Source organism: Loxodonta africana, chromosome 7, assembly GCF_030014295.1.
Source record: "Loxodonta africana isolate mLoxAfr1 chromosome 7, mLoxAfr1.hap2, whole genome shotgun sequence".
Taxonomy (NCBI): domain Eukaryota; kingdom Metazoa; phylum Chordata; class Mammalia; order Proboscidea; family Elephantidae; genus Loxodonta; species Loxodonta africana.
The window spans coordinates 131,074,989-131,090,829 of NC_087348.1; the positions used below are offsets into that span (position 1 = coordinate 131,074,989).

General features: G+C 38.1%; 1 protein-coding gene across 4 annotated transcripts in view; it reads left to right on the forward strand.

Annotated features, from left to right (window-relative positions):
- Positions 1-15,841, forward strand: part of ZC3H12C (zinc finger CCCH-type containing 12C) — a 93,053-nt gene that overhangs the window by 57,793 nt on the left and 19,419 nt on the right. For all 4 annotated transcript variants that reach the window (XM_023554773.2, XM_010595441.3, XM_023554775.2 and 1 more), the window contains exon 3: positions 15,595-15,734. In XM_023554773.2, coding sequence (XP_023410541.2) covers positions 15,595-15,734 — 140 coding nt within the window. The remainder of the gene's footprint in view (positions 1-15,594; positions 15,735-15,841) is intronic.

Consider the following 15,841-nt stretch of genomic DNA (forward strand, 5'->3'; position numbering starts at 1 on the left):
CATATGTACTTCAGATCCAAAATCTTAATTCAACAGAAATGCAGAGGTGTTTCATCTGTTTCACGTTGCATAAAATATAAGGAGCTTTTACTTTTGAAATGAATTTTTCACTCATGGTAAGTTTAGAAAACCTATCATGTATAATAAGCTTATGTATATAAAATAATATATATGATATATAAATCTGGAGTGTTGGTTAAGAATAGAGTACCATATATTTCTTTTTCCAATCTTCAAGGTAGATGTATTCCCTATTAAGATAAATATCTTTTAGTTTCATTTAAATGCTAGCCATGAAACTGATATAAGTGATTCTTTAGATTTAAATTAAAAGTGGGAAGAGACATTTTCGTTAAAAGTACCAAAACAGACTTTTTAAAAAAATCTTTAATTCTCTGCATACTACTTTTGTGATTCTGAACAAGTTGCTTAAACTCTGCAGCCTCAGTTTTCAAAATTGTAAAAAGGGGAATTTCTATTTGTTATGTTTGTTATTAGGTTTCAAGATAGTTAATGCCAAGTGTTTGCCATGTAATAAAAAAAAAAAAAACCCAAACCCATTACCATCGAGTTGATTCCAACTCATAGCGACCCTGTAGGACAGCGTAGAACTGCGCCATAGGATTTTCAAGGAGTGGCTGGTGGATTCGAACTGCCTACCTTTTGGTTAACAGCCGAGCTCTTAAAACCACTGCACCACCAGGACTCCATCATGTAATAGGTGCTCAAAAAATTAGTTTTTATGACATTCAAGAGCCAGTCTCAATCCAGGATATAGTAACTAACATAGTGAAAAGTGAGTTATCCCAACTTTTTTCATTTAACATGTAGCAAACATAGCAATTTGATAGTCTACCTTATGCACATGACCCCTACCTTTGGTTTTCAGTGATAATTTTTACAACTTTATAGAGGAGACTTGGGCTCTTAGAGCTGGGTAAAAAAAAAACTCAGTAAACTCAGTAGACTCCAAAATTGCCCAGGGGTGAACCACATAGTCAGAATATCTAGCATAGCTCTCCACATTGCAGGATCCTGTATTGCCTTGGGCTGGAGCATACGTCTTTGCGAAGTTTATTGATTTTGCTTTTAGAAATGTGCCATACTGATAGGGGCTCTGGGTAAGTTTGTTTTATTTAAAACACTTCACCAAAAATTGACAGATAAAAAAATGAAAAAATTAACAGATAACCCAGAACATGTAGTTTGTAGTAACTATTTCACTGGTGGATATAGGAACAGAGAGGACACAGTGTATAAAAATAGAAAAGAGATAAACTAAGTTTAGAGAAAGCCCTAAACGTTTGCATATAAATCCTTGAGCATTTCAGAAGTGCTTGGATGCTGAAATATGAAAATACATTTGGTGGAGCTGAACTAAAAAATCCTGACAAAAGGCTGCAGTTAATTTAAATTAAAAAAAAACAAACAGTAATTTAGCAGATTGGTCATTTAGCAGCAAATAGGCCTTCATACTTAGTAGAGCAGATAGTTGATAATATAGACCGTAAAATTAATACTCCAGATAGACATAAAAACAAAGCGTGAGTAACATTTATCACATTCTGAAATGAAATTCCTATATTATGATTTTTTATTTCTTCTCAGTAACTTCACAATTCTTCAAAATCTGTGATTCCCTTAAACTTAAGGTAGTTCAGCAGTAGAATATAGAATTAGTCTCTTTCCATGTACCCATTAGTTTAAATTTGTATATTTCCTTGAATAAATCCAGTGTACTTCTTAGGTTCTGGGTGGTTTCAGGTTCAGATGCTTGTCATATTTTTAAGAAAGTACAGTCTTATGAGCCATCGGGGTGAGGGTATGATACATTGGGTCTCAGTGCCCTTTGATTCCTAAAAATCCTTGATTTCATCAATATGCTTCTATGACCTAGTCACCTGACTTTATTACAATTAACTGTATCTCCATATTCTATTTCAGCGTCTTCTGAATATTATATAAAATAAGAGTGGTGAACACAAAGGCCCTCAGCCTCATCACTACCTGAACATCATACTAGAGCACAGATTCTCCTGTTGAGTGTTACAGTGGAAGCTGAGTACACTAGTCTTCTCTTTTTGATATGAACAGACTGTTGAAATTTTCTTCCCCCCCTAACATTGCAAGTCTCTATCTTGGTCAGTGTCTTAGTTACCTAGTGCTGCTGTAACAGAAATACCACAAGTGGGTGGCTTTAACAAAAGAAATTTTTTTTTCTGACAATTTAGGAGACTAGAAGTCTTTGAATTCAGGTTGCTGGCTCTAGGGGAAAGCTTTCTTTCTCTGGAGGAAGATCTCTGTCTCTTCTGAGCTTCTGCTTGTGGGCAATCTTCATATGGCTTGGCATGTCTCTTCCCCCCCTCTACTTGCTGACTTGCATTTAGTCTCTTATATCTCAAGAGATTGACTCAAGATACACCCTACCCTAATCCTGTCTCATTAACATAAGAAAGACAGCCCATTGCTAAATGGGATTAAAACCATAGACACAGAGGTTAGGATTTACAACACATATTTTGGGGGGACACAGTTAAGTCTATAATAGTCAGTGAACCCAGGTTTCTGGGTTTAGATCAAATCTTCTGACTGATGGATAGGCTTTAGTGGTGCATGTTTGCTGATAATCTCAGGTGGACCATGTTTGGTCCATAGGCTCCATGCTTGTATTGCCTCTCTGTAAGTCATAGCAAACCACCAGAAGAGTTTAAACAAGGGAAGAGTAGCATTGTCAAATTTGCCTTGAAATCTAGAGAGTGGATTTGAGTGCTGGAGATAAGGAGACCTACTTATATTTGAAAATACATGTAAAAGCTAAATTGTGGACAATCCTGGAGAAAAAAAAAGGGGACTAATAATACAGTTGCTTTTGAATTCTAATCAAATGGCACAAAATAGAGAAATAAGCCATTTTCTTGATAGGTTACATTTCCCCACCCCCAAAATGTTCATGTTGCTGACCAGCTAGTGTTAGTACAAATCCGAATATTACCTGGGATGTAGAAAAACATACCAGGTGAAGTGTTGAAGTCATTTTCTTAAAGTTTGAACAGAAGTTTGATATAGATTTTAGTCAAAATAAGAATAGAGAAAATGCATAAGTTTTGATAACTTTCCTTTATATCAAGAACAGTGGTCTAAACCTATATTTTTATAAAATAGAGACAGAACAGGATTTAAGCTTCTGATGAATCTTTTGAAAAAAGTACAAAGCTTTTTGTGTATGTAATGTATATTGCAAAGTTATACAAACTTAAGAATTTGTTTCAGTGTTAATTTGAATATTGACGACCACCTAGTCTTGACTCTAAAATTTGCTTTGAGTTGTTTGGTTGAATTGCTGTCCTGTTGTCTATTTACCATTTAAGTAGAGCACAGACAGAGTTAATAAAATCATCCCAGACACCTAGGCAGAGTATTTGGGAGGGACTAGAGGAGAGATTTTTTTTTAGAGGAGAGACTACAGATTGCCAGAGTTTCCTGAAATGTGTGGTGTTTTTTTTTTTCCTTTAGCAAAACTATACTAAAATTCTGTGCAGTGGTTTTGTGTGTTCCAGTATGGCGGCCACTAGCCACTGTGGCTATTGAGCTCTTGCAATGTGTCTAGTCCAGATTGAGATATGCCCTAAGGGTAAAACAGACACCAGATTTTAAAGACTTAGTACACAAAAATGTGAACTATCCCAGTAATGTTTATGTTGATATGAGTTAAAATGATAATATTTCTGATATATTGAATTAAATGAAATCCATTACTAAAATTAATTTCAACTTTTTACTTTTGTAAATGACTGCTAGATAATTTAAAATTATATATGTGGTTCACATTATATTCCTACTGGACACCCTCTCAGTGGAATGCTTTTTTAAGCTTCAGCTTACTAGGAACAATATTAATTAAATGACAGCTTAATTTCCCTTAAGGTCAGAGATGGAGGTATCAGATTAGTTGGCGGTGTCCAGTTTCTCTTATTGTTTTAAAGAAAATCATTAGAGACTGTAAAAACAATCAAAGAATCAAAACTAGAGTTTTGTTTGTTTAATTACATCAGTGTTGATTCTCACAAAGACAAACACTATACTCCATTGCATCTCTTTATAACTTAGTACATGTCTTAGTTATCTAGTGCTGCTGTAACAAATGGATGGCTTTAACAAAAAGAAATTTATTTTCTCACAGTTTTCTTAAAAAAAAAAAAAAAAATTTTTTTTTTTCTCACAGTTTAGAAGTCTGAATTCAGGGTACCAGCTCTAGGGAAAAGCTTTCTCTCTCTGTTAGCTCTGGAGGAAGCTTCTGGTCTCTTTGAGCTTCTGCTCCTGGGTGATCTTCATGTTGCTTGCCATCTCTCTTCCCCCTTCTTTGCTCTGCTTGCTTGTTTCATCTCTTTTATATCTCAAAGGAGATTGACACAAGACACACCCTACACTAATCCTGCCGCATTAACTTAATAAAGACAGCCCATTCCCAAAAGGGTTTATAACCACAAGCATAGAGGTTAGGATTTACAAAACATATTTTGGGGGGACATAATTCAGTCTATTACAGTACATGATTCTAGTTGTCATCAATATCGTGTATTTCAATAGGCAGACCAGTGGGCGATAAACTTTTCTGTTATCTCAAGTGTGCTTATTTCATCCCTAACTTAGGAAAGAGCAACATTTAGAAATCCTATTATATATGAATAAAATTCATTACAGACCTTCACCTAGTTAGTGTTTACCAATGATAAGAAATAGGAAAAAATAATTAGCACCTGTGTTTTCCACTTTTGTTACTAGTGCAGACATTTTCACATCTAAGCAGGTATGTTCTCTTCAGCATTTTCAGAATAATGCCCTACTTGGATCTAGATGGAAACCCTGGTAGCGTAGTGGTTAAGTACCACAGCTGCTAACCAAAAGGTCAGCAGTTCAAATCCACCAGGCACTCCTTGGAAACCCGATGGTGCAGTTCTGCTCTGTCCTATAGGGTCGCCATGAGTCAGAATTTACTTGATGGCAGTGGGTTTGGTGGGTTTTTGTTTGTTTTTGTATCTAGATTAGCTGATGTGCTTCCTATTACTAATTTTTGTCTCAAATCACGGACCTTGTAAGGCAAGGAAATCTTTCCATTTCTCTTTCGCATTTCCTTTTCCCTTTCCCATTCTCAAAACTACCTCTCTTGACTATACCAGCCAGAGGTTAATCATAAACTGTTTCATGTTAAGACTTCCTCAGTAGTTTTTGTCTTGAATATTTTCATTGCCCAAAATCAGTGATTTTTCAGACTGTTATTTTCCTTTAAAGCAGCACCATCCCACCAAATCTTGCATGAAAGTGCGATATTTAAAACAAACCAAGGCAGAGTTCTGACTGAATTAGGGGCAGCTGGAGGGTGTATTTTCCACTCAGTAATTCCTTTCCCTAATCCCTAAGAAGGAGTCCTTGGGTGGCACAAACAGTCGAAAGATTGGCGGTTCGAACCCACCCAGAGGCACCTGAGAAGACAGGCCTGGTGATCTGCTTCTGAAAGGTCACAGCCTGGAAAACCATATGGAACAGTTCTACTCTGCACACAGTAGGTTGCCATGAGTCGAAACTGACTCGACAGCAACTAACAACACTCCTTTAGAAAGACCACAGGCCATGGAATTTCCGTTTGCAACACAACTTGATGAACATTGATTTAAATGATCCTTAACAGAGCATGGATATGGTTTTCTGTTGATGAGGGCTGGGGTTAGCTTCAAAATGATCTTGGTATATAAGAAAAGAGGTCAGAAACAATAAAGTTCAGTAGCTGTAAGAGTAGCAAAATAGGCATAAATAAATAAATATGAACCCTCAGGACAAAAGAAAAAAAATCTAGATTGCCAAGTGAATCATAAACAGACCATCCCTAAAAAGAGCCTGATGGCTTAAGCCGCTCTTTAATGAGCATAGGATATATGTAAGAGAATTTTTTTTTTTAAACAATCACTAAACATTGAAACATACATTAGTGAAATCTTAAAGCAAGGTTTTTTTAAAGCCATCTTTTTTTTTTAAAGAGTTCCTTAAAATTGAAATCTATTTTTATATACCCAAGATGCTTTATGGTGGAGCCCTGGTGATGTGGTGGTTAAGAGATACGGCTGCTAACCAAAAGGTCAGCAGTTTGGCTCCACCAGCCTCTCCCTGGAAACCCTATGGGGCAGTTCTAATCTGTCCTTTAGGGTTGCTTTGAGTCGAAATCAACTCGAAGACAATGGGTTTTTTTGGTAAGGTGCTTTGTATATAATGGGGCCTAAAAATTAAGGAAACAACATCAATTCACCAAATATTTGAAGAGTATCTGGGGTTTCTATTAATAATTTAGTGTTCAATAAGTACTTATTATGATGATGATTATCATTATTATTCTGTGATTAGTATCTAGTACACCCTGACTTTCTCTAATGTAATTAACTATATCTAAGCTTGAAGGGGAAACCCTGGTGGTATAGTGGTTAAGTGCTATGGCTGCTAACCAAGAGGTTGGCAGTTCGAATCTGCCAGGCGCTCCTCGGAAACTCTATCGGGCAGTTCTACTGTGTCCTGTAGGGTCGCTATGAGTCGGAACCATCTTGATGGCAGTGGGTTTGGGTTTTTTTGTTTTGAAACTTGAAGGACACAATCCTAAAGATTCAAATATGGTTTTCTAGTTTAAAAGGATATCTTTTACCTTTATATTTCGTGTTCTAGGCATTTCACTGATAAATCCTGCTAACTTGTGTCCTTATCATCATAGGTGGCGTAACATAATAACCTATTAAAGTCATAGAAGGTTTATAATTATACTTTAATCCTCAGTGGAGAGTATCAGAGGTACAGATAGAACCAGATTGACTATAGCAACCTTATAAGTCAAGGCTTTTGATTAAATAAAACGGTTATAGAACGGCAACTGGTTTTGAGTCCCCTGATAATCTTGATGATTTTTTTGGTTTCTTTTTAGAACTAAAACAGTTTAGTGATTTCCAAGCATCAAACATACTGCCCTAAAAAAAAAAAAAATCACCATTTATTATCTGTGGTGAGATTAAACTATCAGATACTTACTTTGATTGGTGTAATTTCGATTACAAAGAATACTTTTTTCCATTATCTAAAAATTAGGACTGAAAAAACATGAGAAAGAGAGAGAACTAATATTTCTCAAAGCCTTCTATGTGCCCTGCACTCTGCTAAGTGCTCTGCATATGTGATCTCAGGTATGGGTGGGTGGGCCTATCCCCATTTTAAATAGGAGAAAAACTGAGGTTCAGAATAACCTGCCCAAAGTCACACAAAATGATAAAGAAAAGACTTAAGCTCACGTCTGATTCCAAAAGCTATGTTACTTTCACTATATTGTTCTACTCTTGAAAAGCTACTTCTGTTTAGAGTTACTGAAACAGGTCATTCTATGTATGGTTATTAGAATTAGATTTTGGCAAGCTATGAAATGCTTACTTTTTTTTTTTTTTCAATCTTTGTTTTTTTGGATTTCCCTGTCTGGGTTGACTTCTGGTTGCTCTGCCCAGTGTTCTAGTCTTGGGTTGATACCTGATATTATTGATTTTCTAACCAAAGAACTGCCTTTAGTATTTCTTGTAGTTTTGTTTTGGTTTTTATGAATTCCCTAAACTTGTATTTATCAGGAAATGTCTTAATTCCACCTTCATATTTAAGAGACAGTTTTCATGGATATATGATTCTTGGCTGGCAATTTTTTTCCTTCACTTTTTAAATATGTCATCCCATTGCCCTCTTGCCTGCGTGGTTTCTGCCGAGTAGTCCGAGCTTACTCTTATTGGCTCTCCTTTTTTATCCCTCGCTGCTCTTATAATTGTCTCTTTATCTTTGGTTTTGTCAAGTTTGATTATGTCTTGTTGACTTTCTTTTAACATCTACCTTATGTGGAGTTCGATGAGCATCTTGGATAGATATCTTCTCATCTTTCACAATATCTGGGAAGTTTTCTGGGAACAAATCTTCAACAATTCTCTCTGTATTTTCTGTTATCCCTCCCTGTTCCTGCACTCCAATCACTCGTAGGTTATTTCTCTTGATAGACTCCCACATGATTCTTAAGGTTTCTTCATTTTTTTTAATTCTTTTATCTGATTTTTCTTCAAATATATTAGTGCCAAGTGATTTATGCCTGGACAGGAGCCACTTCTGTCCTGAGCTCCCCCGGTTAATGGAGCTAGCAAATTATCTTTTCCCCTGAGTTACAAATTTTTTCCTTCCCCAAGGCCGGGAGGATGGCTCTAGGTGCTCACCAGGGTCTATCTCAGGCGCAGGTATTCAGCCGCTGAAGCCGGCTTGAGGGTGGGGGTGGGGGCACGGTAAAATATCCACAAGTACTTAGCTTTTGCCGAGAGCGCCGTTCTCCTCAGGTTCCGGAGGTGTGAGTGGGCTGTGTGGTTGGCTGCTTCTCCCTAAGGAAACTGCGGCCGAATGCTAGTACCAGCCCCCTGCCACTGCTGCTGCGGGAATGGTGATGAAAGGCTTACTTTTTAAGGATAGCTTTTCTTTGATCATAATAGTAATATACTTATTACATAAATTTTAGAAAATAAAAATCACCTGTAGTTTCCAAGGTTCTTTACAAACATTATAAGTACCATGTTAATTCAAAGCAAATACTCAAATTGTAGTGACATCAAATTTGAGGAAATAAAAAGATCATTGAAAAGAGACTTTTCTTTCCCTCTCTTTTTTCCCCCTAATGCCATGGAAAGTATTAAAAGACACTGTCTTTAATAGATATGTTCATTCCCTTTTTAGGTTTTTCTGTGTTTTTCAGTTATTCCCTGTATCTACTGCTGGAAGATAACTGTTAAAATTCTAAAATAATCCTTCCTATCCTGTGGTTAACCTAGTTAATGATAAGTGTATATATAACTGAAGAGAAGTGTAATATGTGAACGTATATTTCCTAGATACGGCAGACGGAGTGGGAATACAGTGTGGCTTTTCCATTTGACCCATAAAAAGGCCTGTTATTTTTTCTGAGGACTACATTAAAATATGCGGTTTCCTGAATTTTTCTCTGCATTACAAAATACACTTTTATAACCTATTACTCATCAGAGGTGGCTAATTTAATGGCACATTATTACGTTTGTTTGTCAAATTAAAGCATAATAAGCAAGTATACTTTAATTCTCCAGTGAAAAGTATAGTGTTATTATTTATGACTTCTGGAAACCCTGGTGGCATAGTAGTTATGTGCTACGGCTGCTAACCAAAAGGTCAGCAGTTCGGATCTACCAGCCGCTCCTTCGAAACTCTATGGGGCGGTTCGACTCTGTCCTGTAGGGTCACTATGAGTCGGAACCGACTCAACGGCAATGGTTTATTATGACTTCTTATGGAACTGCTCTTCTGTTGAGAATAGAAACATAGGATTGATATGCCTGTCAAGTTAGTGACAGTAAAAAAATGGTGACAGTAGCATAATGAATAAAGTAAAGATAATTCCTGTTAGATTTCTGAGACAAAGTAAATTTACAGACTAAGGAAAAGTTATGATAGTGAAATCCAGATGAAGATACATTTATTGGTCAAGATGAGCTGTGTTCGTTCTATCTCCCCTCGGTTCCCAGTTTCCTAATTCTTAGAGAGCTGCACAGAGCTAAAGCTGTGTGTAGGAGTCCCTGGAGAGAAGTCATGGGGCTTCAGTTTTCCCGGTCCAAACCTCAGTAGCCCTGCTCACATCTCAGTCTGCAAATTTATCTCCCTTTATTGTCTGATACGAGTTCTACAATGAAAACAGAAACCTGTTGGGGAAGTTGGGATGACTCCAATAGATCAGCAGTTCATTTCCCATGGGATGTTTTAGTTCTCATTGATGCTAGGAAACCCCTATTCAAATTTTGGCCCATAGCATGACAGACCCCCCACGTCCCCCTCAGCATGTATTTACTATCAATACAGATAGGCACATATTCACAAACTCAGGTGCTTTGCAAAAAAACCGAAAACCAAACCCATTGCCACTGAGTTGATATCGACTTATAGCAACCCTATAGGACAGAGTAGAACTGCCCCATAGAGTTTTTAAGGGGCACATGGTGGATTCGAACTGCCGAACTTTAGGCTAGCAGCCATAGCTCTTAACCACTATGCTACCAGAGCTCCAAAAATATATTACCTGGAGTACAGAATATAGTATCCATTAGTTTGCACAGGAAGTTCGTTTCCAACAGATAAACAGACGAGAGATACATTCCTCTAACAAAGGATCTATTTGCTTAAGGACCTCCCAGGAGAAAGAACAGGTCAAAAAAAAAAAGTCATCCAGAGATACCCATAACTTGGGTCACAGTAAAACAAGAAAGGTCAGTTGAAATTGTGGTATATATGACTCCAGTATCAACAATAAAGGGCAGGAAAAAGAAACAGGCATATTAGCTTCTCGTTCCAGCTCCAAGGTTCCTCAGTTATGTCAGTTTTGCTCAGTAGTTTGTACCATTTGGTGGTTACTTTCTGTCTGGTTTCCTGAGTGGGTGGGGAGTCTCCTGGAAAGATAGTAAAGCCTCATACTTGGGTGGCATCTCTTGCATTTTCCTCAGCCTCTTGAAGCATTCCTTTTTCCAATGCCCTGGCCTCTTATGATAGTGACATGCTAACTTTTCATTAGGGGGTCTCTCTTTGTCAGTGGCCCCAGATCCCCAGATAACAGTTTGCTCCCTTTATGAGTAATTCTAACTGGCAGCTAACATTGCAATCTTAAGTGTCTTTTTGTCTTCTTTATCTTTCTCCTTATTTTCCTAAGACTGTTGCTGCCTGTCATTACCTGAGAAGCTGTCATTGCCATCTAATTACCTTTTTTCTTGCTTGTGTTTGTTGAATTCCTGGCAACAAGGCTGTCACAAAACTGGAGAGGGCCAAGGATCTATTCTGATCTTCCTCTGAAACCATCCCTATAAATTTGGGAAATGCCTCAGTGAGCGACTGATGAAAATTAATAGGAGCCCATCCAGCAGCAGCAGTATCGTAGCTTCCCCCAGCTCACCTTCACCCAGCAGAAAGGCCTCAAGGACTGCCATCAGCAGCCCCTCACAGTGGGTTTCCACAGTGGGAAGAGCAGCCTGTGTTGTTGGATAGTTGGCTTTCTGAGGTCATGGATTCCCTTATGAGGATGTCTCTGTTTTGCTCCATCACATCTGTTTTATTAGTCGAGCAAAGTCAGCCAGAGGCAATACCCCACGCAGCAGCCACTGCACATCCCATGCCTGGGATTGTAGACTGAAAACATACTGTGGAGCACCTTACCACATTTTTGCAAATCTTCCCAGCCAGAGCACTGGAAAATAACTCTTAGGATGGATAATATCAGCTGGGGAAAAGGATTATGCACTTTTGCCATGTCCAGTCCTCCAGCAGTCCTGGATAATTTCTAAGATACGTTTGAATCACTGGAACTCCAAAGAGATAGGGTTGATCTATTTCATGCTGAGATGAAAAGTAAGTTGGCTTGTTTGACACTGTAGTTTCTGTCTCATTTTGCTATGTAGTAACCTAAAAAAAAAAAAAAACCCTGACTCCTTTTTATTCCTTCTTGCAAGTTACCAAGGTAACCACTCACCAATCTGATGTCTTAATTCTTGAACATCGTCTCTTATCCAAATTCTCAGACTTGTTGTTCTTTCCTCCTAATCATTTCTGCTTCCCTAGCTATGCTTTACATGATGGTTTAGGGGGAGTCTTGGAGTGGAATCTGTATCAAGACATTCAGATAGGGCTGGCAGTTCTTCCCTTTCCAAATGGAAGTCATCACCAGGTCCCATCACCAATGGGAACCCTCCATCCAAGACGTCATCATCGCGCTCCTCCAGGTCCCATACTGAGGCAAAGAAGGGTAAAGGGAAGTGAGGCAGAAGGACCGACAGCAGAGAAGGATTAAGAGCATGGAGAGGGAGGGTACTTTCAGTTTCTTAGTCATTTCCTCTAGTTTTCTTCATTCATTCTTTCTGGCTGTCCAATCCATTCCTTTATTTATTTCTTGAGATCAAGAGATACCGGTAATCTTTTTAAGTAGGATATTTTTTTCCTAAATATCTCTGTAAATATGCCAATTTGTCTACCTAAAAAAGCCTTCTGCTGGTCTTTAAAAGGCAGGGTTCTCATAAGTATTCCTGTTCTAAACATGACAGGATAAGAAAGCCTTGTAAGAGGGAAACCTGCTGACGACATTCTGGTTTTCCCCTATTGGTGAATCAGATGAGACCTCAAAGCCTACATTATCCATTTTGCTCAATAGTAACTCAAAATTTGCAGCAAGGGTTAGAAATTTTCCTTGGGAACTCAATCCCACTGAGCCAGAGTAGTCAAAAGGAGACTTTCTGGCAGTCAGGACCTCTTATCAGATCAAAGGTGGCCACAAATACTCCAGCAAATTCACAGATTTTTTTCTCCTTCTTCTGTCAATCAGCATGATTATGAATGTCTTAATTTCTTCTAGTGAGTCTGTCATCTTTTTCATTACACATTAGGAGACTTTTTACCTGCACACAAGTTCGGAATTATAGCTTCTTTATGAATTGCTCCTTTTTTGCCATTATGTAATAACTTTTTTGTCCCTAATATTGTTCTGGATCCCTGGTGCCACAGTGGTTAAGAGCCTGACTGCTAATAAAAAGGTCAGCAGTTTGAATCTACCAACTGCTCCTAGGAAACCCTACAGGGTGGTTCTACTCTATCCCATAAGGTTGCTATGAGTCAGAATTGACAGCAACGGCTGTAATAATGTTCTGCCTTAAAATGTATTTTTTCTGGTATTAATACTAATCGAGCTGAATCAGGCTTTTGGCTTATGGCATGCCTAGTGTAGAAGATAAGCATGTGTTCAGCTGCAAATAACAGAATGTTTGACTATGCTGCTTGAAACAAATGGGGAGAAGATTATTTTTTCTCAAATAAGAAGAAGCTCCAAGGTAAGTGTGGGTTCATATGCTGAGGAACCCAGGCTCATTAATATGTTTCTTTTTAGCATTCACAGTGTGGCAGCTTTCGTCTTCATGCTTGTTTTCTCAACCCCATGAGACTGACGTCCTATTTGGGAAGCACACCCCACCAGACTTCTGCTTACACCCTGTTAGGAGAATCTGCTGTTAGATCGGTCATTGGCCAACAGAGATGAGATTAGTATGAGTAGCTTAAACCAATCATTATTCATCAGTGTAAGGCCCATTCCTTCTAATCTGTTTTCCCTTTCCCTTTCATAAGGGGAAAAGGAAATGGAAAAAGGAGAGGATGATGAGAACAGCCTTTATTATCTCTGTGGCATGGTACAGTATCCTGTTTTAACTCTCTGGAGTCAATGTCCTATGATTGCAAATGGTCTGCTGTTTACACACATTTTATGAAATTCTTTAATTAGAAGATGGACTCTTCTATTTCTAGAGTGAATAAAATGTGACCATGGCCCTCACCAAATGAAATCACCAGAAAGGAAAAGCTTATGCAGACTTCTCTTTAGAGCCAGCAGCAATTAAATGCTTGTCTTAGTAAACCAAACATCATTACCCATTGCCGTCAAGTCGATTCCAACTCATAGTGACCCTATAGGACAAAGTAGAACTGGCCCATAGTGTTTCCAAGGCTATAAATCTTTATGGAAGCAGACTTCCACATCTTTCTCCCTTGGAGAAAGGTGGGTTCAAACCACCGACCCTTCAATTAGCAGCCGAACACTTAACTACTGTGCTGCCAGGGCTCCTTCAAACATCAGTGACTAACAAAATAAAATCTACTTAGATTCCAAAACATTAATACAAAATAAAAATATAGTAAGGTTTTAACAAGTTGAATTTCGTATTCATAAATAGCAACTACTTACGTTCTCCCAAAAGCAGAGCTTGAAGTGATTTGCCTTTCTAAACCTGTTACGCAGGACTATTAACACACCTAGTGTACCTGGGGAAACCTTGGTGGCATAGTGGTTAAGCGCTATGGCTGCTAGCCAAAGGGTCGGCAGTTTGAATCCACCAGGCACTCCTTGGAAACTCTGTGGGGCAGTTCTACTCTGTCCTGTAGGGTCACTATGAGTCGGAATTGACTCAGCGGCACTGGGTTTGGTTTTCTGGTTTAGCGTACATAGCACGATACTTATATAAATGAAGTTCTTTCAAAGAGCCAACATGTGTAGCAAATGAAGCCATTGGGTTGCATAGTTCTATTTAATCCCTACTAGCTTTCTTCAGTTCGCTACTCCTCAGTCATTCCAGAGACACCCTTTGTCCTACCTGTGATTAATGATTTCAAATCCAAATGCTTATAATACCACCATTAACCACAGCTTTTCACCAGACTGATTAGATTTCAGTATTTTCCATGAAACCTAACATCACTTTGTACCTTTGTTAAGTGCTGCCTGGGCTGTCAGGTAGCCTTTCTTACTCAGAAAACAGGACCTCAAACTCTGACTTCCCTTATCCCATGCTCTGAAACTTCCAGTGCTTCTGAGTCCACCTCTGATCTTGCCCTGGACCATTAGGATTGGCCTGTTGAACAAAGAGCAACCTTTGTGGTTTGCATTTGAGTCCTTCGGCATCTACAAAGCAAGTTGGTCTATTTTTGTTTTGTTCTAAAAATGAGTAGGCGTATGTTAGATGGTTCTGCTTCCCAGGGGACCACTGCAACAAATACTAATAAACTTAATGTTTGAGTTACACTTAAAAGTTAAAGCATTTACCTACATTATTTCAATCAGCTCTCCTCAGCCCCAAGAAACAGAGAAAATCTATGTCTAGATAACAAAATGGAGCCCTTGGAGCTCAAACTATGAAAGAATGTAACTGTTGCACTCAAGGCAGGAGACTGTCTTTAAAGACGTAGATGAAGTGAATTATTGGGTTGAAGTGTACAAGCAGAACCTGGTGCGAGATAAATGCTTCTTGTATGACTACCCCATTTGAGTAGGGCATTTTCTTTTAGATAATAACACTGCTAATCCAATCTTGAATGCCCTTTTGTCATCATTAATCCTTGTCCAGCACATTATCGTTGAGCAGAAACCAGGTGTCTTTTTATTGAGAGAACTGGAAAGTGTTTCTTGTATGAGATTAAGCATTGTGAACATGTTTTTCTGTCTGTGACTATGTGATATGCTGTTTTACATTGGTCATCTAATAAATTTTGCGTATTTTTTAGTCGTTGGATTTGAAATGCCGGCATAAGAATTCTTGAGCAGGAACCATTTTTAGAAACTCGTCAGTATTCCATTCCACTATTTTTACAGATTTTCTTGGGGTATCTTTTTTTTTTTTCACATTTGACTGAAATTCTTCTTCCTGTGGTTGAAGCCCCTTTCTTTTTTCCCTGTCTCGGTCAAAAAAGAGCGTGTATCTTTTTGACTAAGTTACCTTTATAACTTTAACATTTTAAAATACTTTTCTTTATTCTCCACAATTTTCTTTTCTTATTGATCTTGATACTCAACACCTAAGTTATCTTAACATTTTCTAAACTCTATGCAATTCCACCTTAAATTGTAAATCTGCTGTTACTGTTACGTGATCATTTCTGCTTACAAACATGAATTAATTAAATCGAATGTGGGTTTTCTTGTGTTTTAAGTGTTCTAAAATCATCTTTCAGCCATGGAAACAAAGAAATATTTTCCTGCCGTGGAATAAAATTGGCAGTAGATTGGTTTTTGGAAAGAGGCCACAAAGATATTACAGTTTTTGTTCCTGCATGGAGGAAAGAGCAATCCCGACCTGATGCCCTCATTACAGGTAAGCCCCACTAGTGATTTATTCTTAGCTTCTTTATGCCACTGTCGGATATTCTGCTGAACAATATGTTAATCTGGTCCTGTTTACTCAGTCTGTGGAATTGCCAT